At 41.6% G+C, this 26,562-nt stretch overlaps 1 protein-coding gene across 1 annotated transcript in view; it reads left to right on the top strand.

Moving 5' to 3' along the window:
* LLGL1 (LLGL scribble cell polarity complex component 1) overlaps positions 1–26,562 on the top strand; it is a 668,031-nt gene that overhangs the window by 154,721 nt on the left and 486,748 nt on the right. Inside the window, exon 3 of the mRNA XM_044088928.1 lies at positions 12,857–13,015. Within this exon, the coding sequence (XP_043944863.1) occupies positions 12,857–13,015 (159 nt within the window). The remainder of the gene's footprint in view (positions 1–12,856; positions 13,016–26,562) is intronic.

Below are 26,562 nucleotides of genomic sequence, written 5' to 3'. Positions count from 1 at the left end.
AGCAAGCAGGGTATCACTGCACAGGAAAGGGACCACCAGTACTGCTCATGGGTCTAAAGGAACCCATGGTGGGCAGCCCAGACTGCTCCAACAGAATATGCCAGTAGCAGGGGAAGCCCCTAGTCCATGTACACGTCCAAGACCTAGGGTTGAAGGTTTTGAATGCAGCCAGTGGGGTCATGTGGCATATAGATGTCCATGAAGGCAAGGTGGGGGAACAAAAGGTGAGGGAGCCAGTAAGTGGGAAAGAAAATTCCAGTAGTAGGTTTTCTTGAGACAACAAGGGTACTAAACTACCACTTGAGGTTATATCCTATTGTAGTGAATGGCAAAGAGGCCATTGCTAAGAGAGAGCCTCTGACATAATCATTTTGAAGCCTGCAATGGTTACAGAGGAGCACTAGTTGCCTGGGCAGTCTACTCCAGTCAGAGCTTTAGGAGGGACCCTATTCCAAATACCTTTGGCTTGGGTTCCCCTTTCCTGGGAGTGTGGAAAAGGATGCCACCAAGTAGGTGTGTTTGAGGATATCCCTGCAGATGTCCTGATAGGGAATGATTTTGATAATGCAGTACTCTGTGATCATATAGTATGCAGTACTCTGTGATCATACAGTTGCATATAGTTGAGCTTCGAGACAAGCATGTGGGTCTGGTAGCCTCGGGGAGATCCAGACAGCACACTTGCAGACAGTACTGGTGGGATGGTTACTTCAGGGAGAGAGCTAAGCTGTAGCAGTGATACTGAAGGTGAGCCACAGCTGCTTGTGGGTGCTGAGGGTCCCTTGGACAGAGTGATTGCAGAGGTAGAGGTGAGTAGTATTACCCAGGCTGACAGTGAGGCACCTCTGTTAGGAGATGCCAGACTTCCTGTGGAAGAGGAGCTGGGAAGGGTTGCAAAGAGAAAGTTGAGACAGGCTCAGCTATCAGACCCTACATTGCAAGGCCGTATGCAGGCAGCTAGTGAGGCACCTGATTCTCAAGGGAAGGGAGAATCTGTATACTGGGACAAAGGGTTACTGTATAGAGTGTGGGACCCCCTGAGGGATGGCTAAAAGGTGAGAATACAGCAGTTGGTAGTGCCTAGAGCCTACCATCTGGCACTTCTAGCCATAGCCCGTGATATTCCCTTTGTAGTTCATATGGGCATAAAAAGTACAAAGATACGTATTATGCAGAACTTCTATTGGCCTGGAATTTCCAGAGATGTAACAGGGTACTGCAGGACCTGTGACTGTGAGCAGTGCTCAAAGGTAGGCAAGGCAGAAGACCAGGTGAGAGCTCCTTTGCCTGTGATTGAGGAGCCATTTCAGATGGTAGCTGTGGATATTGTGGAGCCTTTGAGTACCCCAAGTTCCACAGGAAAAAACTATGTTCTAGTGGTAGTAGATTATGCTACAAGATACACTGCAGCAGTGACTTTGTCCTCCATTGAGGTGGAAAAGGTGGCAAATGCTTTGTTAGAGGTTTTCAGCAGGGTAGGTTTCCCAAGAGATGCTGACTGACAGAGGTGCCAATTTCATGTCAGACCTGCTGGCTTGTCTGTGGAAGTACTGTGGGGTGAAGCACCTGAAGACCACCCGTTACCATCCCCAGGCTAATGGTCTTGAGAGGTTAAACTCTACACTCACGTCTATGCTCTGTGTATTTGCAGACAAGTTTAAGAGAGAGTGGGACAAATATTTGTCCCATCTGTTTGCTTCCAGAGAGGTACCCCAGGAATCCACAGGCTTTTCACCCTTTGAGTTGTTGTATGGGCATAGGGTGAGGGGGCCTCTAGATACAAGTCGAGATGAGTTGGAAGGAGAGTGTGAATCTTACCAGGAGTCTGCTGTGGCATATATACCAAACCTCAGGACAAGGCGTAGGGAACTCATGGGCTTGGCTCAGGAGAACCTGGCAGAAGCCCAACAGCAGAGAGAGTATGCTGTAGGGGCAGCAGGTAATGGTTTCATTCCTGTGAGTCAAAACAAGCTGCAGGCAGTTTGGGAGGCACCCTACAAGGTGGTAAGAAAGGTAAGTGATAACTTCATGGTAGTACTGCTAGGCAGGAGCACAAATTGTACCATGTTGAAATGAAGAAACCTTACCATGATAGGGAGGCCCATGTGCCGAGTATTTGCAGTGGATTGCAGGAAGAGTCTGAGGGAGATCTGGTGACTGATCACCTCAGTGAGGCTCAGACTGACACCTCGGTGTAAGGAGTAGCACTATCCCAGCAGCTATCTTCTACCCAAGTTCAAGAAATCCAAGCAGTGTTACAGGAGTTTGGGGACATGTTCACTGGGAAATCAGGGTGCATCCACCTGGTGCAGCACCAGGTGGATAAAGGACCCCAAAAGCCTATTAGGCAGGCCCCTTATAGGGTGCCTGAGAGAGAGTCAGACTGAGGGAGGAGATACAGGAGGTGTTGGAACTAGGAGTAATTCAGGAGTCCAACAGTCCTTGGACCTCCCCAGTGGTGCTGGTTCCAAAGAAGGATGTCAGCGTCGAGTTCTGTGTGGACTACAGGAAATTAGTCACAGAGTCAGATGCATACCCCATGCCTAGGACAGATGAGGCCCTAGAACAGTGGGGTTGCGTTAAGTATTTTACCACCATTGATCTTACCAAGGGTTACTCGCAGTCGGCCTTTGTGACTCCTTTTTGCTTGTATAACTCCTTTTTGCTTGCATGAGTTCATAAGGATGCCCTTTGGGATGAAAAATGGCTGGCAGATCATGTCTTAGCAGGAGCAGGAGGGTTTGCACTTGCTTACCTAGGTGATATTGCCATCTACAGCCATTGCTGGCAAGGGCACCTTCAACATGGGGAGGTGCTGGGCAGACTACAGAGGGCAGAGTTGACCATTAAGCCCAGCAAATGTCAGGTGGGTATGGCAGAGGTCTTTTACCTGAGACAGAGTGGGGAGTGGTAAGATCAGGCCAGAACTTGCCAAAGTGGAAGCCATGCAGGCATCGCCTGTACCTGTTATCAAAAAGCAGGTGAGGGCATTCTTGGTGGACAGCAGAGCACTCCAGAAAGATTGTCCCCAGTTGTAGTACCATAGCTGCTCCCCTCACCGACCTGGCAAGGAAAAACAGGCCAGATAAGGTAGTCTGGACCACAGCATGTGAGCAGGCATTCCAGAAGCTTAAAGAAGTTTTGGGAGGACCCCGTCTGTTAGCCAGTACAGATTACAGCAAAGAATTTGTTGTGCAGGTGGGGACTGTACTACCAGATTTCTTCTGAGGGAGAAGAGCACCCAGTGGTTTATCTCGGTCATAGGCTCCAACCCAGGGAGGAATGCTGTGCAGCTGTAGAAAAGGAATTTCTAGCCATAGTGTGGGCACTGTAGAAACTTCAGCCTTATCTGTATAGAAGAAACTTCACTGTAGTTACAGATTGCAATCCCCTAACATGGTTACACAGAGCCAGCCAGCAAAATACCAAGTTGCCAAGATGGAACCTAGGGTTGCAAGCATATGTCAGTGCAGCACCACAGTGGGGTTAGCAGTGCCAACGCAGATGGGCTGTCAAGACAGGGAATGGGGTAAGGTATACTCAGGTAGACCTAACCCTCTCAAGCAACATTTCTCAAGGGTCACTTGGAAAACTAGCTTGAGTTCTCAGAAGGATGTGAAAAACTGAAAGGCTGCCACCCCGGCTAGATAGAATTTTGTAGCTAATTCTGTGTCATTGTAAATATTAATATAATCCACAGGCTGTTTTTCAAATGTAAGAAAACTAAATGCAAGAAAAACTGTTTTGTTCTGAACTTTAAAAATGTTACCACATTGCACCCTGCTGGAAGAAAGCTGATAAAGCAAAGTATTTTATGACTGGTCTCAAACCTCAGAGACAGGATGTCTGGACTAAGGAATTCCTTCTGTTGTTTTGAGACCAGAGTTAATTGCAAGGTTTTGCGTGTATAATGTCTTTTATTGCTGTGGCTTCCTGGCCAGGTGCAAGCTTACTAAGAAATGTAAATTTAGAGTTTCTGGTAGCCTGGGAACCAGAAAAGTGCCAAGAATGATGTAATCTAAATTGAGTCAACAGTGATGTATTATCAATTTAAGAGATCTGGAGAGAAAGGGAGAAACCAGCCCCAGACTGACTGTGATCTCTGTGTGCCCTTAAGGAAAATTGTACTTTACTATGTGTGCTTGTTATCCTCCCATTGTGCACGCCCGTCACTGGTGTTAGTGGTGAGGATTGAGGCCACTTGATTACTTGGCCAGTGCGCGGGCATTACACTGTATTTCACAAACGTGATTGATGCTTGATATTATAATTTATTCATTAATTTCAGTGTTGCTAGTCTTCCTGTCATCTCACTTTCCCAAAACTTGACCCTAGTTCAAGTCCTAGGTACTCTTGATTTTTTTTTTAGTCAATTCATGTTTTTTTTTGTCATATCTTCAATGTTCCAAAGGTTGGGAGGGTGGCCTAATGGTTAAGGTGTTTGCCTTACAAACACAAGGTGCAGGGTTTGAATCTCACAAGGGATAATTGGATAGGCTTAAAATGGCTCGCAAGGGCAGTTAGCCTAGTACTAACCTATGAACCTAAGTGCTTTGCTGGCAAAGTCTCTGTGAGCTTTATAAGAGTGAGAGGCAAAGTCCCTTCTGCTTGCTGGATTACTTTTTATTGGATGAACTTTATTTCTTCCTTAGCCTGTTCAGCATCAAAAAATGTCTTTCATCCTCCAGGAACAAAATACGGTTGGATACAGCAACTTGCCTTAAATCCAGCATGTGCCTTTTGACATTCACTGATTGCTAGGCTAGCTTTGTTTTTTTTTATTTTTCCGCAAACATTCTGCCTTCTCAGATTTTTAATACGTTTCACTTCCACAGTTTTGTCAAGATAATCTCCTTCTGCAGGCATGATTGCATCTTTTCTTATGTGGGTCGTCTTTACTTTCTCATGGCCAGGTTTGGGGCATACACTTTGTGCAGTTTCAGTTAATCCTGCTGCTGAACACCAGTCCAGTTGCTTATTTGTGCTTTCATGAAATTTAGTCTGATTTCATTTTTTGTTGAACAGCAAAAAAAATCTCAGGTTTTCTCCGACTCTCTTTTTGAAACGGATGCTCTTTAGAAGCTTTGTGCTTAGCCAGCCTTTTCATTTCATCCTCTGATTTTTGCAGTTTTATCAGTTCATCTAAATAGCTAGTTAAAACTATTTTTTCTAGCCTTTTGATTCAATTGCTATATTCATTCACTGATTTATTTTAATCACCTCTGAGTGTGTTTATTTTTTTCTCTAAGTCACTGAGAGCCATCTCTTGAACTAAAGCAGAAGCATGAACTGTTCAGCTGTAGGATCCTTCTCAGACAGTTTCTCCATCTTTTCTGGTTGATTTTCTTTCAGGTTTGCCTAATTTCTTCTTTGCTGCCATCCAGGCAGTGTACTTATGCGCTAGTAACTGAATGTTACCTGCTTTACAGCTTCGGTGGTGCTCATTTTTTCCAGTTTTTCACACTTTATGAACTGCAATTCGGCTTTTGATCAGTGTGCAGTCATCTTGAAAATGTACTTTTTAGTAGTGTTGGTATTTCCAAAGGAAGTCATCAGTTTAAAAGAAAGTGCCTCCTAAAATGTACTACCGGTTTAAGATCAGATAAGGTGGACTTCAACTCTTTATTTTATTTAAAAAAATCCATCATGGGCTCACTACTTTACAAAAGCAAAAGGAAAATTAATCAGATTTTTATGGATGTACTTGGTGTTGTGAGGTGGTAGTTTCTCCTGTATACTGTATTGTGCATATTCCTTCCATAATTTGAATACTTAAGGCCACTTTTATAACCTTTTATTCTTCCTTTCCATGTGATCCCGCTCAGTGCCATTCTCTCAGGGATGTAGGCCCACACAATGGCATGCGTGTACATATGCATACAAGCTTTTGAGTGAAGTCATTGAGGAAGACCCATCTAAGTGAGCCTGCCATCTAGGTGTATAACTGTTTGTGGATGTTCTACTGCTTGTGAAAGTCTGTTTCCCTGTGGGTGGGTATGTGAGTATAAGCTCGCACTGTTCTTTAAAATAGTCTTATTTCATTGCTCCTTGTTTCTGGGAGTGAACAATTTTCATTCTTGCCAAGCCAACTGGCTGTCAGTATAGCAAAGATCAGACCTATTGCTGGACTTTCTAATATACAGACTTCCTTCGTCATCCCTTAGAAGGAAAACTCATGGGGGTTGTTAATGAATGCAAAATCAAAATGTTCCCTCCCTAACAAACCATTGGATAATGCTGAGCTACGGTAGCCATAGCTTTAGTGGTAAGGACCCAAAGTCTAGTTCTGCATCCCAGCTGTTGTCAAGGCATTTGAACTTCTCTAACTACAGTTTAAATCTCAAAACCCTCCTATAAAACATGTCCACTTGTAAATGCTTCAAACAGCAGTCAAATTACATAGCCCCTTAGTTTAAAGGGCACTGATCTTTGTAATACAACAACAGATAAAGGAACACGGCGTCTTGGCAAACGGTATAAAGGCACTGAACTTTGCATTACACTGCTAACTCTGAGCCTGCTCAGTGCTCCGTCTTGCATTTCAGTGCAGTAGCAGTACACAGAACAATATGCTTCCTTTTTAAACGAGTAATTCTTTCAGCTATCTTATGAAAACAGTTTCATTCATTTCATAGGCTACTGTATGTTATATAATGTGATCTAGATGTATTCATATAATTGTGTTTTCATGCAAATGCAATACATTTTACAAAATGCCATTTATTTTGTCATTAAATGTATTTGCCTAATATGTGGAGCTTTTCCTCTGGGCTTCTGCTGAAAATGGGATAAACCCCAACTGGTTCTTCCTAGTAAGCAAGTAGACATAAATTATTCTCCTAACCTAAGCATCCCCTGCTTCTGCATCCTTATTCTCATCTCCTCAGGGGTAAACTGGCTCACATCTGTAGCCTGTAATTACTCCCCCTAATAGCCTGCCCTTCAATCAGGTCAGTCTACATATTTCTACTTATTAGCATCTTGTAAACAATTTCAGTACTTTCTATTGTCTATCCATACAAGTTGTAATTTTTGTTTGTTTTTTTTTTTTAAGTGTAAAAACCCAGTACTTTTCTTTCCATGTTTAAGCCATTGGCTCAAAGTATGTAATGTCTTTTTTCTTGCATGTTGTTCATTATTTCTTAATGCCCACGTTGTATAACCAAAGCAGTACTCCATTTGTATGTTTTAGTAGTCGTAAATATGTGGCTTTCATCTTTCCTAGGCTCGCTGTTCTCCCTCAGATGATTTTAAATAAAAAGGTTAATACGTATTGGGTTTCTGTGCATGTATGTGCTCTGTGTGTATATTTATACAGTGAGATTTACTTTCATAAGGAAGTAGGTCACTGCATTTCCCTTTTACCACTCCTTAGATGGCTTATATGTGGCATTGTTGGCCTCTCAAGAGGTCATTTGGGTGCTAGGTTCAAAGCCCCACTACCACCGCCAAGGAACATTTATCATAGCACACGTTCTCCTCCTGCTTCCCTGCTGATGTAAATAGATCAGATTTTATCGCCAGCTTCACAAGTAGGAATTCCAGTCCTTTCAGTACTTCCATTGATCAGTAGTCTCTTCTACATCATTGCTCGTGTTTTGCCTGTTCTCTAGGGTTATTGCCCATTAACAAAGCTCCCAGTAGTACATTTCTTCCTTGGGCCAACCCACTGGCATTTGGTGCAGAGGTTTGGTAGGACTTTCAGATCAGATGTGATGTTGATGGCCTAGGTTTCATTATAGCTTGGGTTGTTAGTAGCTTTAAGGAGGAGCCACACTGGTCAGCTGTCTTTTGAAAGCTGTTTTCTGCAGCAGCTTTTTGGGTGGGAGGAGGGGAGCTCCATGGGAAGTAGGGTAATGTAAAAAGTGATGACTTGGTCATTCATTGCATGCAGAGATATGATCATCTGAGGGCATTGCATACTAGCACTAGGGCTGGTGAAATGAATGGGCAAGGTTGGTTCTTTGACTGTGAAGTCAGTGAGATGTGTATGGGGAGCTGAGGGACAAAATAAGTTTTCCTACCATCAAGTCTGTAGGGATCTTTGATTTTACCATTTTGACTTAACCTATGGGAAAGTCCTGTCCAGCCAGCCTGTCTGTGGCAGCTTTTACTAAATCTCTTTAAATCTCTTACTGAAGTGCCCTAAAAGAAAACTGAACAGTTATTAGGAGCTTGGCAGTGATAGTCAAGGAAAACACCATCCGTAGTCCAGCATTCTTTTGTGTCCTGGCCATGTAGAATTGGGGTGTAGTTTACCTGTGACATACTTTCATTGAAAAGTAGATAATTCCTACTCCCTACTTTTAGTATTGCTCATTGATGGTCAGCTGTATACATCTCAGAAAAAAAAATGGAAATTGGGGAGAAGAGGCCTTCTTACTTCCCTATAACTTAGAAATCCGTACCAATGGAAGGCTGATTGAGTAGTGTTGTGTAGCCAGTGCCACCTAGTGGAAATTTTTTCATAAGACAGTCTATCATGTTGGTTTACTATGAGTTCATAGGTGTGTACCAGGCTGACAGCCCTGGAGCCTTTACAAGCCTAGCCCATAGGATTACCCTGGCATCGTGCCACTTGATCTTAGTTCCCAGTGCTTCTGTCGAGTAGAGCCACTGGAGTGATCTCTGGGTGATTTTTCTATTTCCCAGCCACTCATCAAGATTTCTCTTGAAGAGGGCCAGTGAGGTGCTCTGTTTGACATGTACGGGAAGTCTATTCCATAGCATGGGCAGTCTCTGGGTTATGAACCTGTCCCTCCAGCTTGCTCTGTTGATTGTGGTAATGAGATTGAGGTCTCTGAAGTGTGTGGTACAGAGGGATTGGGATTTCTTTAGATGTAGCATTTCTAAGAGAGCTGGGTCAGACATGGCTTTGTAAGTCAAGCAGAGATCACCTCTAAGTAGGTGATATGAGACAAGAGAATAGCTGGAGTTTTTTGAGTCTGTCCATATAGGACAAGAGTTTAAGGCATAGGATCCTCTTTGTGAGGTACTTTTGCAGCCTCTCCAGATGTTGCAGGTGTCTAGTGAGGTACATGCTAAATGGGGCATTGTACTCTGGCCTAATGAGTGAAGAGTAGAGGGCGACAATGACCTCTTTCTTCCTGGATGCAAAACCCTTAGTAATGAGATGTGCCACATAGGACTTATTGACCACAGTGGCAATGTGGTGGTCAAAAGAGAAGTTGCTGTCAACCTGTGTTCCTATATCTCTTGTAACGCCTTCTATGTTCAGTGGACTACCATCAATGTGATAATTCACGGGAACCAGTTTTTTTCCAAAGTGGAGGACTGCACAATTTTTGGTATTGAGCTTAAGACCATGGTTCTGATACCAGTCGTTGGTCTCAGTGAGGCCTTTCTGTAGGATATCAACATCACTTGGGGAGTTAATAACAGCTCCCAACTTGCAATCGTCTGCAAACTTTGTCAGCCAGAGTCCCTTCGTGTTGGCCTGGACTTCAGAGAAGTAGATACCAAACATGGGAGGACCCAGGACCGAACCTTGTGGGACTCCACTCATGACTGGTCGGCAGTCTGATTTGGAGTCAGCTTTCACACTGTGTCCTACCTGTGAGCCAGTCTGCCATCCACCTAGTGATATAGGGGTTGATGCCTAGCTTATTGAGTTTTTCTGTGATTCCTGAGTGGGGAATAGTATCAAAGGCCTTGGCCAGATCAAGGTAGGCTGTATGAACCACTTTGCCTTCATCCACAGCGTTGGTGACTGACTCAAAGAAGTCGTCCAGGTTGAGCAGGCATGATCTACCCTTCACAAAACCAAACTGTTTAGGATCCAGAGTTTGGAGATTCCCTTTAAGTCCATGATGCGTTTCATAGCTGTGCATATCAAGACTAGTTAGGCTAACGAGACGATAGTTTCCCAGGTTCTGTAGTCACTCCTCTCTTGTTGAGAGGGATGATTATGGCTGTGGGCCATTTGGTAGGGACACAGCCTGAGGTGAGGCTGCGATTGGACAGGGCACACATGTGAGGTGCCAGTTCACTCTCTAGTTCATGTAGAACACAGCCAGGGATGTTGTCAGGTGCCGTAGAAGTGGTATTCTTGGCCTTGGACAGTGCTGTTTTTACCTGTGGGGTAAAACTGGGTGCCTGGCAATTTACTGGTATTGTGATTGGTCCTTTGGTGAGGGAGAGAGTGTGGTAAGGTTGGCACTGAATCTGCTGGCCAGTATATTGGCAATATCTGGCACGGTATAGGAGGTACTATTGTGCAGTAGCTCAGAGCAAATCTGGGTATTGCCGTGGAGATTCTTTACATAACTGTAGAAGGTCTTGTGGTTGTCTTTATGATCTGCTTCAATTCTGTTTTCATAGCTAGCTTTATAGGATTTGATAAGGGATCTCAACCTTTTGTTGAGGCTGATAAAGGAGTTTTTCCAGTCTTGGGTCTTCACCTTATTCCGCATCAGTTTTCTCCTTCTGTTGTAAAGTTTAATGGCAGGGGGCCACCAGATTGGCTTCTGTTTTTTTTTTTATTTTGGAGGAGAGCATCTTGGTTCTATTGGGTATGGCAAGATGCATGCATTTGTGTACGTGTTCGTACAGTACATTGGTGTATGATTTGGCGGTCATGCAACTGTTCTCCATCTGCAGAGGTGCTGTGAAGTTAGCCACCTCTCTTTTTTTTTTTTTTTTTTCCTTTTAGTACTATACCCCCCTCCCAAAAATTACTACCCATGTTCTATCACTTTGCTCAATCCCCGGTAAGGATGAGTCAGTTTAACCTTCTGGACTGGGTGGGAGCCATATAGCCCATTTATCCCCAGCAGGCACTGGAGCCCTTGTGGCTATGTTGTACTGGACTGTGAGTCTGGGGTTAAGGAGTAGTCCTTGGTGATCATGGGGCTTGGATCTTGCCCCATTCCCAGAGCAGCTTCTAAATTCTATGTCATGCTGCTATCCTAGAGGGAAACTTCCAAAGGGTGGATCTCTGCCCACTTCTGGATGTTCCCATAACTTATCCAGCTTGTGCCTCCTAGACAGCTGCATTCTAATATTCCCCAATTTACCTGGAAGGCTAAGCAGTGTAGCGGGGGATGTATGCTTCCCTCTTCTCAGGAATGGCAAGCTGGTCTTGGCATTTCAATCATTTAGTCCTGGCCTCCGTGCCTTGTCCTACTAGTGCCCAAGCAGCTAACCAAACTTTGGTCTTCTAGAGTGTAATCAGAGCTTTATCCCACTGTGCCACAAGTCTGTTTTTGTACAGTTTTCTGTAGTCTAGTGCTCTGCAGTATTCTATGCTGCAGCTTGAACATCATAGGGGCAACACTGGGGCACACGTATTGCTTGTGTGTGTTTGCAACATTTCATTGCGAAGGTATACAACCTTCCCAAAGGTTTGGATGTGGCAAAATTTAATTAACTTTTAAGGTAATGTTTCTTTGGCTTATTCTTCTCTTGTTAACTCCACTCCATCATTGTAAATACTATCCTCTTGTTCTCAGAAGAATCCATGTGGCAGGAGGCCTGCTTGTAAGTGAATGCAAAATGCAATGTTAAAGGTTTTGCATACCATTTTGCATCACTGTGGATGCTATGCTGGACTGCCCCTGCCTCGATCTGCAGTTGGAGGATGTGTAGATGGACTGTGTTCTTGTAGCCAGTTTTGATAAGGCACCTGTAACATACAATTGCTTTTTCCTCAATCCCCTCCTGCTTTCAAGATGGAATGTTGCCTATTTATAGAACCATATTACACCCTAGGATCTTGCCCTGCGAGGAAGAATGAATCCTTGAGTATGACCCAGCCAGCCTATGTTAAGTTGGGCTCTGGAGTGACTAGAAAATGGAGAGCGAGTTTGAGCATCATAAACCAGCATTACCTATCCATTAGAGGTGGGAGGGAGGTAGGCTTATGACATTGGTGATGCGCAGTGGTAGGTATATTGCCCACTTGTAGTGGTCAAGTTGTCTTGCTCTGTCAGTGTAGAGCTCTTAGCCACAGAGTTAGGGAATAGGAGAAAGCATGTATGAAAGCATGCATGCTTTATCCTTTCAACCAGACAGGAAGACCACATTGTGCCCTACCACACTAGACAGTTAAATAAGCTGTCATCAGAAATCAAGGCTGCAAAGTGACTTGGTATAACCTTTACTAGACTGTGGCCATAGTTTCATTTACCAAATAGCGTAGTGCCTTTTCTTTTTTATATGCATTCCTCTCTCTGCTTGCATGGAAGTGGCCATGAGTTTGTTCATGAACACACAACCACATGCCAGCAGGCATTGCCAGCTTCTGTAATGCTTTAGATTCTTTCAGCAGGCCCTGTGTTTTGCTACCACTCGTGTGGTTGATGTAATTGCAGAGGGACGTCTGCAAGAGAGTCTGGCTGTTTTGTGGTATTTCACGGTTTGCCTCATTTGACTTAAACTTGTCACCCTATCACTCTAAATTTTATTTTTCTTCAGGATTCAACACCCTAAAATTTGTATCGCATTTGGCCCCTGCAGTATGGCTCATCACTGAGGAGTTTTGTGGTACAGCATTTGTTTGCAAACTGTGAAAACAAGTGTTAAATCTTTACCACTCTACTAATACTACCACTGTGCCTGGATTTTCTATTCATTTTCAGTTCATTTGTGAGGGTGTGGTGGTAAAAGTGGGGGACTACAACGCATCTAAAACAAAGCCTCTAGAAACGGGATTTTCTCTGTAAAGAATTTCAGTGTATATAATGAAATGCAAAGCAAAACTCATTTGTTTTACTTGTGTACTGCAGCATGAGATTTTGTTAAATTTATTGAATGATGTTTGTTCTTGCTTTTGGTATCGGGTTGGTAGACTAATACCTTATTTTGTCTTTTCCTTTCACCCTGCCCCATTTTTCAGTGTACCATCTAGCACCACACGTATTACAGTAATACTACTTAAATCATCCTGTGATCTTGCTTGTTTGGGGACTGAAGGAGGAGGAGTATATTTTTTGAAGCTTCCTGGCCTGACGCTATCTGAAGATAAAGTCCTTTTCCAGGATGAGGTTATGCAAAGGTAAGTCTGAGAACTCAAATGTAAAAATGCATCAAAAGCTCTGCTCCTAAATGTCTGACTGGTATGGACGTTGTGTCCTTTGTTGTTGTACCATGCATGGAATCTTTGTTTTGACTCCATTATAGGCTTATGAGGCATGTACTGCAATTTTTTCAGAAATTCCAGTGTCTTAAGATGCTATTTTTTGTTGAATGCAAGGAAAAAGAAAAGCTGTGACACTGTCCCAGACAAACATGGCTTGAATAGTGTTTCAGGTACTAGAGTAGGCAACTGGGGGAGGGATGTGAGTGAGGGAGAAAATTAACTCTTGTTGCTGGAACACCACCTAGGGGAAGGTCCAGTACTGCATTCCAGTGCACAGGCTTTTGGTGGCACAAGCCTGTCTAGAGAATGCATGCAGATCAGGTAAGCACTGGAGGTTTGTAGATGGACGCATTCACAGAACTCTGTACAACCAAGCACCACACCATGCCCAGGGACTGATGACGACTGATGTGATTGGTAGAGTTAAGAGCCATGAATCCTCCATAGTGTAATGGCCACTATTTCTGACTTACACTTCTCTCTTTGCATTTTCCAGTGCCATGAACAGGAAGGAATGAATGAATGGATCATTTGAGGATGCAATTTGAGGTGGGGGGGGGGGGGTCAGAGAGACCTGGGCAGGAGCAAAAAAAAATCTCAAATGTATATTTTTGCTGTAAAAGGGTGATTGCACATTAAACACACAAGTAATTAAACTATTACTTAACTTTGTTACCACATGGCACACAGCATTCTTTACGGCTAACTATATAGTACCTTGATGCAATCTTGTTACTGCCCAAAAGCAAATGCCCTACAATTGGCATCTGTAAAACATTTCTTTAAAGTACTGCAGCCCAGCATTGCCTTGTCGACTTTATACAGCTGTAGTTACAACTACTGTTGTCCTAGTAACATTTTACAGCATAAACTGTCTGGCAAAATCTGTCATACATGTGATACAAAAATCACTCTACTCAAACCTTACTAGTGTGCCTCTTCATATTAACACCCTTTACCAACTACTATATATACCTGCTAAATATATTTAGCACTTCTACAGACCCATACTCTGTACAAGTGTTTCGTTTGTCACAGCACCCATACCTGCACTATATCAACAAATTTTCTTAAAGATTTTCTGTTACAGGAGTCTTAGTTTGCTAGCATATGAAATCCAATAAAACTAAAACACAAATGCATTTAGTTGCATATTTCATAAAATTTCCACCCAAAAAAATTCAGTGGAGACATTCATCCAAACATGGCCCCCTCACAACAGCAAAAAAAACCCCCTGTTAGTAGCACTGTATTAAATGTATTATTCTCTGTTCCTCTCTAATCCCTCAATTCCAGCCTTCTCCTCCTAAGGTATCTTAGAAGCATGTGCAACAAAATCCAACACATAACATGCAATATGGTCTCATATTCCCCAGACAGTCATAGGTACAGAAACCTGGCTAAAATACACTTAAATAACAATTAAGTTACTCCACATGGTTTCAGTATAATTAAGCTTGATGGAACAAATAAACGGGCACACAGAATTGCCATGATTGAAAGTACAACTGGAAGTGGTCAAACCTTTCTCAGAATATATAAGAATGTCATTTGATCTTGATAAATGTGCAAAAACTGCAATTAAAGCAGGAAAGCTGCAGCACCAAGAAGATTTCCTGTCTGAGACAGGAATGTGATATAAAGGAATTCTAGAAGGAGGGAATGTATAAATAAATATTTAGGAATTGGTGAAGGATTGACAAAACATGAACTAATGCAAACAAAACTCACTAGATATTTTAGAAGACTAAAATGAATGCTGTAAACAGCCCTGACATCTAGGAACCAAGTCCATGCTGTAAATCATTTTGCTTTTCCAGTTTTGGGGTGATTTGCTCCAAAGGATAGTGGAGCAATTGGACAGGAAAACAAGAAAAATTCTTCATGCTTATATGTATAAAAAAATCAGTGTATACCAAGATTATATATCCCCCTTTCTGAAGTAGTAGGTATGGGCCTCCTCGAAACTGATTATATGTATATATCTGTAATCATAGGACTACCTACGTATCTTCTGACTTCATCAGATCCAAACATAGTGAAGGTTTTGCAATGTGAAGAGAAGAAATCTAAGAGGATGTCTCTTCTTAGTTTAGCAGAAGCATGTCTGTGTCAAGCAGGCATGGAAACCAAACAGGAAATGGACAAAAAAATCAGGCAGCAACTGAATGTGCCAAAAAACAAAAAAGAATATAAGAAGAATCAGTTGAGAAGGCAAGAAATGTGGAAAAAGTCATGTATAGTTGCAAGTACAGAAAACTCCTGGAACAACATGTCTATTGGGATCAGACGCAAGAATTTTTAAGGAGAGGTGAATTTAATCCAAAAGATGAAAGGTTAATATTAGCAGCCCAGGATAGCGAGCTTGCATACATACTGATTTCTAAAAGTTCATTGAACATGTGGGAGAAACAGACAAATGCAGGTGGGAGAAACGGACAAATGCAGGTGCTGGAAACAGTCACACATCTACTTTTCTGGATGTCATACTCTCTGGTAGCGGACATGTATACCAAAAAGGCACAGTAATGTGGCAGGACTATTGCAGTAGAGATTGTGCAAACTTTACAATATTGAAGTAGCTGAGAAGCATTGGAAACATGAGCCACAGAGCACTATAGTGAATGTTGAAGATTTTCACATAGGATCACCAGTTACCAACAGTTAAGATATAGTAGTCCATGAAAGGAAGACAGTAGTAGCATTTATCATTGAAATTGCTACACCCACTGATTACAGTATCTTGTGTACAGAGAGTCATAAAATACCAGGATTTGCAGGCAGAAACAAGGGCAATGTGGAGAAAGGCTGTGCAGACAGTTCCAGTAGTAGTAGGAGCAATGGGTCTCAGAACGAACTTATAGTCTTTAGATATGCTACTGATAAATGTAACTCCATATGAATTGCAGGAGTTCATCAGTTCTGGGCATATCACAGCTGCTGCGAAGAGCACTTTTGGCTAACATCAAAGATTGAAACAATACTAATTTCACGAAGTTTAATCATACTTTGACTTGGGAATGGAGTCCATTCCTGTCATGGTATTAGAAATCCGAAAGACTTGGAGAAATTAAAAAGGGAGATGCTGCAATTAAATACTGCAGAACTACTTGTAACAGCTGAAAACAGATAGTAGGAAAATTTAACAGCCATATTTATCCTACTGTAGTCTGTAACTGGCAATTCCAGCCTATCCAGCATAAAACAATAATACTGGGAGACCTAGAAGTAGACTGGCAGCTTAGTAGCAGCACCCCATCTGATTCTATAAAGTTATATGGCTTTACACAGTCTAATTACTGATGTAATTTAGTCCCCAAGGCAATCAAACTTAGACTGGATTCTTACTAATAAACAAAATTAGGACAGCCAGTAGCCTTCCAGACAACCTCTGCACATCAGAAGTTACAATATCAACAGGGGTCAGAATGGAGAGAGAAGTCATTAAACAAAGTCTTGGTGAGTCCTTCATGAGGTGAGCCCTGTTTTTCACAAAATCTCACCAAGATGACACTGATATATAGACTGTATTTTTATGTAGCATATGTCATGGACCAAAGTGGATTAAAAAATAAAAAAGGTGGGTGTACAAGACCCAAGATAAAAAAAAGTGCCCAATCTTGGTAGGCGCACTGGTGCCCAGACTGGAAAAAATGTGTAGAAACCTGAAGACACTGAAACATTCCTACAATGGGGCTAGGCCAGGCACTGCAGGGAGGATGGCCCCCCTGTTGCAAAAGGAAATAGTAGTCCAGTTGAAAGTCATAAAAAAGAGCCATACAGATGACAGTGGACTATTGAGGATAAGAAATAAATTATATATTGTTACTATTATGCAGGAAGCCCAGAATTTCCAGACAGAGGATATAGAAAAGCTTGAGAGAAATTAGAGGAAAGAATACTTCCACAAGAAAAACTGTCAGAAGCTTCAAATAAATGTGTTCATTAATGCAACAAATTTGATAAATATTGAATAGACCAAGAAACCTTGATACATTTGAAAAAAGAAGTGACTGAGGAAGTGCGAAAATAAAGAACAAAATCTAGAGACTTTTGAAAGGTATAAAAAAGAAATATGGACATGGGAAAGAGAGATCTGTTATGGTGTAATATTTATGCAAAGGAGAAAACTAAATTAATCAACACAAAATGCAGCCCCAAAGATATTCAAAGAGAAATGCAAAAAAAGCATCCAGATATGGAAACAATTACAATAAAAAAAAATCTGAAGGAATGTAGAACACAAGCTTAGTGAAGCTGTGGAACACTTGCATAGTGAAGGATTTCGTGCAGAAAGTCTAACACAGGGTACACCCACAGCATGATACGAGTCCCCAATGTAAGGAGGAGCAAGAGACATTTGAAGATAGAATGTGGACATGGAAAAGAAAGATTTTAATATGGTGCAATATTTATGCAAAGGAGAAAGCAAAACTAATTAATACAAAAAAGCAGCACCAAAGATATTTGAAGAGAGATGCTGGCAAAGGCATCTGGATATGGAAAGTTTTAGAATACAAAAAATAAGAAAACGGTGGAAAAGTAGAAAAGGTTAGTAACTGAGAAGTTAAAGAAATAGAGACTGAGGTTATGGATTACCTCTGAAGTGAAGGATTTAGTGTAGAAAATGTAACTCTCGTAACATCCACAGCAGGGTAGAGTAATGGATCTCCAAATTAAGGAGATGCCACTGGAGCAAGAAACATCTGATAAGTTGCCAAATGAAGGTACTTTGGAGGCTTTCAAAAGAAACCAGTACAAAGGGTCAGTTGAAGTTCACAGCAAGAGAAGGAACAGGAAACTCTGGCAACTCTGATGCAGTTAATGATGTGGAGTGATAAGCCAGTGAGCTCCCATATGAAAGAACAGATGACAGGATGAAACTGAAGCGAATGTGGCACAGGAAGATGCTCTGGAACTTTGTACAGAATGCCTGCAGAAATGAAGAACAGAGAATGTGTCCTCAGTTTAGAAGAAAATGATCCAGGAGAAGTGTGGGCTTAATAGAAATGGACAGACATATTAAGGTCAATGAAAGAACTAGACTACAGAAAGTCAATAAAACCCAAAAAGTTGCAAGTTTGATAACACAGTAATTAGGACCATCGATAGAGAGTCATGTGATATAACAGAAGTAAATACAATATATTACTATGTGGCTAAATTAAATAACAGTCTTAACTACAAAAACATGAGGTAGTAAGGGAAAAGGGGAGAAATCTAATGTCATTCTGGAAGTATCCAATAGAGAAAACTATAAAGCAATTAAGACAAATATCATTGTTGGAAGAGTATAGAAGAGGGAATAGATCAACAACAATTCTCAAAGATAGACGTGATAAAAGCAATGCGGATCAGGATCTGTGGTGCAAATTAAAAATATCAGCACAGACAAAAACTTAGAAGATACACAGATAAATATAAAGGGAAAGTACAAAATAAACAATTTATCGATGAAGGGGAAAGTACAAAATAAACAATTTATTGATGAAGCAAAACAGTTTTATAGAGAATTGGGAAACAAGGCAAAAGGAATTGAAACCCCACCAAAAAAAGAAGAAATAGATACGTTTTAGCGAAGTATCTTTGAAGATCGTGTGGAACATAACAGAGATGCTAAATGGATGGAAGTAGTAAAAGAATAAATTTCAGATATGCAGGATATGAAATGGGATGAAGTAACAGCCAGATTGAAATAAAGTTAAGAAAAGCTCCTAACTGGAAAACCCCATGCCCAGATGCAGTACCTAACTTCTGGCTCAAAGTATTAACATCTTTACATGAAGACTTAGTCATGAGTAAGAACATATGCAAACTCCTAACAGACACCAGCCTGGTTAACCACAGGAAAAAAATGCTCCTCAAGAGTAAACTTGCAAGCTATCCCAAAAACTATAGACCAATAACTTGCCTTCCGACAAGTTAATCTATACACTGGAGCTGATACCAACAGTTTATAATCATTTAGTAGAAAACTCAATCATGGCAGTAGAACAAAAGGTTAGTAAAATAAAGTCGTATGGAACAAAGGATCATTTGCTGTTAGTCATAACTGAGAACTGTAAAAAGGGGAAAAAATCGAAGTATGGCGTAGATAGACTACAAAAAGCATTTGATAGTGTTAGTCATAAATAAACATTAATAATTTACCTTATGTGCCTTTCGTTAGGAACAACACTTTAGGATGTGCAAACAGAAATTTTATTCTTACAGCGCTGGGAGTCGGTCTTCATAGCCCTTGATGAAGCATTCTCACTTTACATACAAAAAATGTATTTTTATACATTTTCTTATCAAACTGCTCATGCAATTTCATTACGTTACAATGACTGTGTCCTATAGAAAACTTTGCAAATGTCTTCATCCCTCGTGATTTCCTCAGACTTCATGTGAACACTTTCCCATACATGATCGACCTGTTTTAAGGGGGTTTGTTTCTGACCTTGGATGTTTCAAACCTGCCCTAGCAACAATGCACTCCTAGCCTGGAGGAGTCGGGCTACAAATTCCTTTTGTAGTAACTGGAACACGTACTATTCTGTAATTACATACTACAAGAATGCAGTTTAAAAGACAGCAATACTGTGGCTTATGAAGTATTTTTTTTCCAGCCCTGCATACAAATTATATTTGCTTTTTAACAATCATATGACATGAAAAGAGACATTGAGGAGCTCTCTGATTATGTAGCCCAGGCAGGTATGACCCTGACCTTGAGCAGTATCCTACCTTCACCAAGAATGATGCCACAATACAGAGATAAGATGATCAGCTTTAATAATTGGCTTAAACTCTGGTGTCATTCAAAGGGGATCCAATGTCTGTCTGCCTGGGATGACATGCTGGACAAGCCATGCTGCTTCGCAAGGGACGGCTTGCACCTGTCACCCCTGGGCTTCCAGATATTGGCAAAGGCTCTTGCCACCCCTATAGTGCCTTTTTTAGGCAAGGCTCAAATTCTAAACCTACCACCCTAGAACACAAAAAAGAAAAAAACTAAGGGTAATGCTGCTCAATGCCAGAAGTCTCAACCTCAAGATGCACGCACTTGAGGCCCTTCTCAGTTTGGAGAACATCGATGTCTGTGCTGTGTGACTGAAACCTGGTTCAAGGCTCCTGAGAGCACCCCAGCACTATCAGGTTTTACCTCATATCATGCGTTCCGGCCCCAAAATCCGGACAACACCAAGAAAGGAGGGGGGGTGTCCATATTCATCAAGGACACCCACACCTCAAGGTTGGTGGCAACGCATGATGCATCGGAGACCATCCAGGTGCAATTTAACCATAGGCAAGACTGCTCTGCAATTTGTAGCATGTTACAGGCCACCCTCTCAAACTCAGGAATCTCACATAGCTTTCCTGAAAACACTGGAGGGGATAAATGTATCTCCAAACACCATCATACTAGGTGACTTCAACTACCCTAATATAGACTGGGATAATTACTTAAGCCCAAACACTCTAGCCCAAAGGTTCCTGGAGTTCATAAACTCAAATGCCATGGAACAACTAGTCACCATCCCCACAAGAGGTGAAAACATACTTGATCTCATCATCACGAACATGGGATCACAATGTTCAACACCGGAAGTATACCCCTCACTGGTGAGATCAGATCATAAACTAATCTCACTGGAGGTCCTCATCCCGCCCCCACCTGAGATAAAAAAGACCACAGTGAAGAACTTCTCAAAAGCCGACTTCACACTTCTAAAGACTAGTGTGGTCTCCTTTAAGGCCCCCGAGCCGGCGGAAAACATTACTCAAGCCGCTGAATCACTTACAAATGCCTTCTACCAGCACCTACAGGACTGCATGGATCAGGCAATCCCAAACAAAACAAAGACTCTTTGTACCAAAGGCAAGCGTCCAGTCTGGTGGACCCCAGCCATAAACAAGCTCTACAACAAAAGGAGGAAGCTACTACAAGATAGAGCAAAATCCTTAAAAGGTAAGACACCTTTGATCATTATAAGTAAAAAACTAAGAGCCCTCATAAAATCATCCAAGGCAAATTTTGAGAGAAAAATCGCTAAGGACTCAAAAGACAATCATAAGGCCTTCTTTAGCTATGTTAGAAACCTGGGAAGAAACTCCCAGATATGCTCAGAATTAGCTCAAAATTATGTGAAAATTACTGAACCTACAGACATTGCCAACATACTGGCTGACAGGTTCAGTGCAAACTTCTCCCCCCCCCCCCCCTCAAAAGGAGAGATATCTATACCAGAGGATTGTAGCCCCCCAAACATCTCTAACGCCCAGGTGAGAACTGCTCTCTCCAAGGCGAAAAACACAGCATCCATGGGACCGGATGGTGTCCCCGGCTGTGTGCTCCACGAACTCAATGAGGAATTAAACCCGCAGTTAGGACAGCTGTTTAATCTTAGCCTCACCTCAGGATACATACCCAAGGAGTGGCGCACGGCAACTGTGGTCACACTTCACAAAGGCGGTGCCTCCACCGACCCTGGAAATTACCGTCCCATCAGCTTGACAAGCCTGATCTGCAAAGCTATGGAGAGGATCATAATGGAACTCATAAATAAAGACATAGGGAACTTGCAGACTTTGGATCCAACCCAGTTTGGCTTTGTCAAAGGCAGATCATGCCTTTTAAACTTGGTTGACTTTTTCGAAACAGTCACCAAGGCCATTGATGAGGGAAAGGCAGTCCATACAGCCTACCTCGACCTGGCAAAGGCTTTCGACACAATACCCCACTCAGGTATGATTGAAAAACTCATCAGCTTAAAAGTAAACCCATACATCACAAGATGGGTTGCAAACTGGCTTAGTGACAGAACCCACAGGGTCAGAGTTGCTGGCGCCATGTCAGACTCAAAGCCTGTCACAAGTGGTGTCCCACAGGGCTCAGTCCTGGGCCCACTCTTGTTCGGAATCTACTTTTCAGAAGTACAAGCAAACACAGGAGGGTTATGGCTGACAAAGTTTGCAGATGACTGCAAACTGGGCGCCATAGTCGAGAACACATCTGACACAGATATCCTTCAGAAGGGTCTCACAGAAATGGATAACTGGTGCCAGAGCCATGGCCAAAGTTAAACGCCAAGAAATGCATAGTCATACCCTTCGGGACAAACAAGGTTACCCCTAGCTACCATATAGGTGACAATCCACTGAGCACAGAAGAGGTTATCAGGGATCTGGGGACCCAGGTTGACAGTAACCTTTCGTTTGACACTCACGTTGCTAAAGTAGTTAGGAAGACCTTCTACATTGCCCACCTGATCATGAAGGGATTCACATCTAGATCAAGGGAGGTCATCGTCCCCCTGTACTCATCACTCATCAGACCAATGATTGAGTACAATGCCCCATTCGGAATGTATCTGACCCGACACCTGCAGCAGCTGGAAAGGCCCCAAAAGTTCCTCACCAAAAGGATAAAGGGTCTCAAAAATATGTCTTATGCTGCCCGACTGAAAGAACTCCAGCTCTATTCAGTCGCACGCTACTCAGAGGTGACCTGTGCCTGACACACAAGGCCATGTCAAACCCAGATTTGATGAACATGCTTCACCTCAAAAAATCTAGATCCCTCAGAACTACAAGGGCAGGAGACTTAAACCTTGACACGTTTATTAATAGGACGTGCTGGAGGGACAGATTCATCACCCAGAGACTCCCTATGCTGTGGAACAAAATCCCGGTACATGTGAGGTAGAGCACCTCGCTGGCCTTGTTCAAAAGAAATCTTGACCAATGGATGGGAGATCGCAGATGTACCCCAGGGATTACCTCAGTGTCACTGCTTGACAGAGGCACAGCAAAATAATGGGCATAGTTTGCTTCAAACTAAAGGGGTGGCGAAAGCCACAGAACTCTGGGCTAGGCTTATAAATGCCCTTGGGCAGATAGCCTAGTATGAACCTATGAACCTATATTGTAGCATAATAAACTGAAATTAATATACATTTTAATAAGCTGGTCTTGTCTCATAACAATAGTATCCCACACTCATGGAGAAGAGTGCTTAAAATGTACAAGATGCACCCTACAGTGATCGATTTACATTACAGCAACTATGAAACGGTGGCAAGCAGTTAAGCCATAACAAAAAAATGAATTTTTATCACTGTAATAATAATTTGAAGGGGAATATTCCAGGGTGACAGTCACCACTGCTCTTTTGTCTTGCCCTTAACCCTTTAAGATGTCTTCTTAACAGTTTGTTATGGATGCAATTTGGCTTCCAGAAAACAAAATGTAAAGACTTTATCATCTTTTTGTAGATGATTTAAAACTGTATAGCTCATCAGATGAGGAACTGAAAGCACAACTGCAAGTGGTCAAAACCTTTTCAGATTATTTAAGAATGTAATTTGAACTTGATAAATGTACAAAAGCAACCTTTTAAAGCAGGAAAGTTTGCAGCACCAAGAAAACATCGATTTGGGACAGGAATGTGATGTAAAAGACCTTGAGTGAGAGAGAATGTATAAATATTTGAGAACTGATGAAGGATCAACCGTAAAACATAAACAAATGCAAATAAAACGTAGTAATGAATATTTTAGAAGAATTTAATTCTGAAAACAGTGTTGACATCTAGGAACAAAGTTTAAGCTATAAACCAGTTTGCTCTTACTGTATTAACTTAAAGTTTTGGAGTGATTGACTGGCCCCATTAGGAGTTGGACAGGCTGGACAGGAAAACGAGAAGGATGCTTCATTCTCAAATGATTTATAAAAAAAATAGTGCATACCAAAACTGTATATTCCCAGTTCTGAAGGACGTATGGGCATTCTCAAAATTGATTGCATACAGTGCAATGAAAAAGTATTTGCCCCCTTTCTGATTTCTTATTTCTTTGCATATTTGTCACACTTAAATGTTTCAGATCATAAAAAAAATTTAAATATTAGACAAAAGATAACCCAAGTAAACACAAAATGCATTTTTTAAGTGATTTTATTTAAGGAAAAAAATATCCAAACCTACATGGTCCTATGTGAAAAAGTAATTAACCCCTTGTTAAATCATGAAGTAACTGTGGTTAATCACATTTTTGAGAAAGATGAGTTCAGTTTCACTAGCCGCACTAAGGCATGATTACTGCCAGACCTGTTGAATCAAGAGATCACTTAGGTCGAACCTGTTAGACAAAGTGAAGTAGGCCAAAAGATCTCAAAAAGGAAGACATGCTGCAATCTAAAGAAATTCTAGAACAGATGAGAAACAAAGTAATTGACATCTGCCAGTCTGGAAAAGGTTACAAAGCCATTTCTAAAGTTTTGGGACTCCAGCGAACCACGGTGAGAGTAATTATCCACAAATGGAGAAAACATGGAACAGTGGTGAACCTTCCCAGGAGTGGCCGGCCTACAAAAATGACCCCAAGAGGGCAGCGACGACTAATCCAAGAGGTCACAAAAGAACACAGAACAACATCTAGGGAACTGCAAGTCTCACTTAACCTCAGTTAAGGTCCGTGTTCTTGACTCAACCATAAGAAAGAGACTGGGCAAAAATGGCATGCATGGCAGAGTTCCAAGGTGAAAATCACTGCTGACCAAAAAGAACATAAAGGTTTTTCTCACTTTTGCTGAAAAACATCTTGATCCCCAAAATGTTCTGTGGACTGACAAAACAAAAGTTGAACTTTGTGCAAGATATGCGTCCTGTTACATCTGACGTAAAAGTAACAGTATATCAGAAAAAGAACATCATGCCAACAGTCAGACGTGGTGGTAGTGTGATGGTCTGGGGCTGCTTTGCTGCTTCTGGACCTGGAGACTTGCTGTGATTGATGGAACCATGAATTCTGCTCTCTACCAAAAAAACCTGAAGGAGAATGTCCAGCTATCAGTTTGTGACCTCAAGCTGAAGCGAACTTGGGTTCTGCAGCAGGACAATGATCCAAAACACACCAGCAATTCCACCTCTGAATGGCTTAAAAAAACAAAATGAAAGTTTTGGAGTGGCCTAGTCAATGTCTGGACTTGAATCCAGTTGAGATGCTGTGGTATGTCCGTAAAAAGGTGGTTCATGCTCTGAAACCCTCCAATATGGCTGAATTAAAACAATTCTGCAAAGAGTGGGCCAAAATTCCTCAAAAGCGATGTGAAAGACTTTATTGCAGTTGTTGCTGCTAAAGGTGGCATGACCAGTTATTAGGTTTAGGGGGCAATTGCTTTTTCACATAGGGCCATGTAGGTTTGGATAGTTTTTTTCCTTAAAATAAAATCATCACTTAAAAACTGCATTTTGTGTTTAATTGGGTTATCTTTGTCTAAAATTTATATTTGTTTGATCTGAAACATTTAAGTGACAAAAATGCAAAAAAAAAAAAAAAAAATCAGGAAAGGGGCAAATACTTTTCCATTGCATTGTATATAGAGCTATAGCCATGGGATTGTGTACATGTCTACTGTCCTCACAAGAACCACATGTAGTGAAAGTTTTGAAATATGAGGAGAATAAGTCTAAGATTACTTCCCTGCTTAGTTTAGCAGAAGCATATAATCAAGTGGGAATGGAAATCCAAACCAGAAGTAGATAAAGATCAGGCAACAACTGAATGTGCCAAAAAATGAGAAGGAATACAAGGTGAAGAATTAGATGAGGATAACAAATGTGGAAAATGTATAAATATAGTTGCAACTATAGAAAACTCTTGGAATAACTGCATGTTGATCAGGATTGAGTGGAGAAATGGTTAAGGAGAGGTGAATTGGATCCAAAAGATGAAAGGTTAATATTGGCAGTCCAAGACCGTGAACTGTGTACACATTGGTATATAAAGTGCACTGAACATGTGTGAAAAACAAACAAATGTAGGTTTTGTAAAACAGAATTGGTAACAGTTGCACATCTTGTTGCTAGTTGTGATATACTAATGGTTGAAGGGCTGTATGCTGAAAGGCATAATGTGACAAATTTGCATTGGGTATTGTGGCAACATTATATCATTGAAGTAGCTGAAAAGCACTGGAAACATGAGCCACAAAGCATCATAGAAAATGATTGTATCACATGGGATCATCCATTAACAACATTTCAAAAAATAGATGCGATAAAGTCTGATATAGTATTACATGAAAAGGTGAAAGTAGCGTTGACCATTGAAATTGCTACATCCAATGACTACAGTGTCTTGCTTACAGAGAGGGAGAGACCGTCATAAAATACCAGGATTTGCAGGCACAAATGAGGGCAATGTGGAAGAAAGATAGCCCAACAGTTCCAGTAGTAGTAGGAGTAATGGGTATCATAATAAAGAATTTACAGTCATACTTGGATATGTTAGATACCTGTAACTCCATACAAATTGCAGGAGTTATTACTGGTCACATTGTGGATACCGCGAAGAGCACTTCTGGCTATCATCAAAGATTGAAATACTAATTTCATGAACTTTAGACATACTTTGACTTGAAAATGGGGTCCATTCTTCTTTGTATTAGAAACCCAAAAGACCTGGAGAAATTATAAG

Source organism: Protopterus annectens, chromosome 12.part0 (assembly GCF_019279795.1).
Source record: "Protopterus annectens isolate FY-2018-M chromosome 12.part0, PAN1.0, whole genome shotgun sequence".
In the NCBI taxonomy this organism is placed as follows: domain Eukaryota; kingdom Metazoa; phylum Chordata; order Ceratodontiformes; family Protopteridae; genus Protopterus; species Protopterus annectens.
This window is presented reverse-complemented; position numbering and strand designations above follow the sequence as displayed.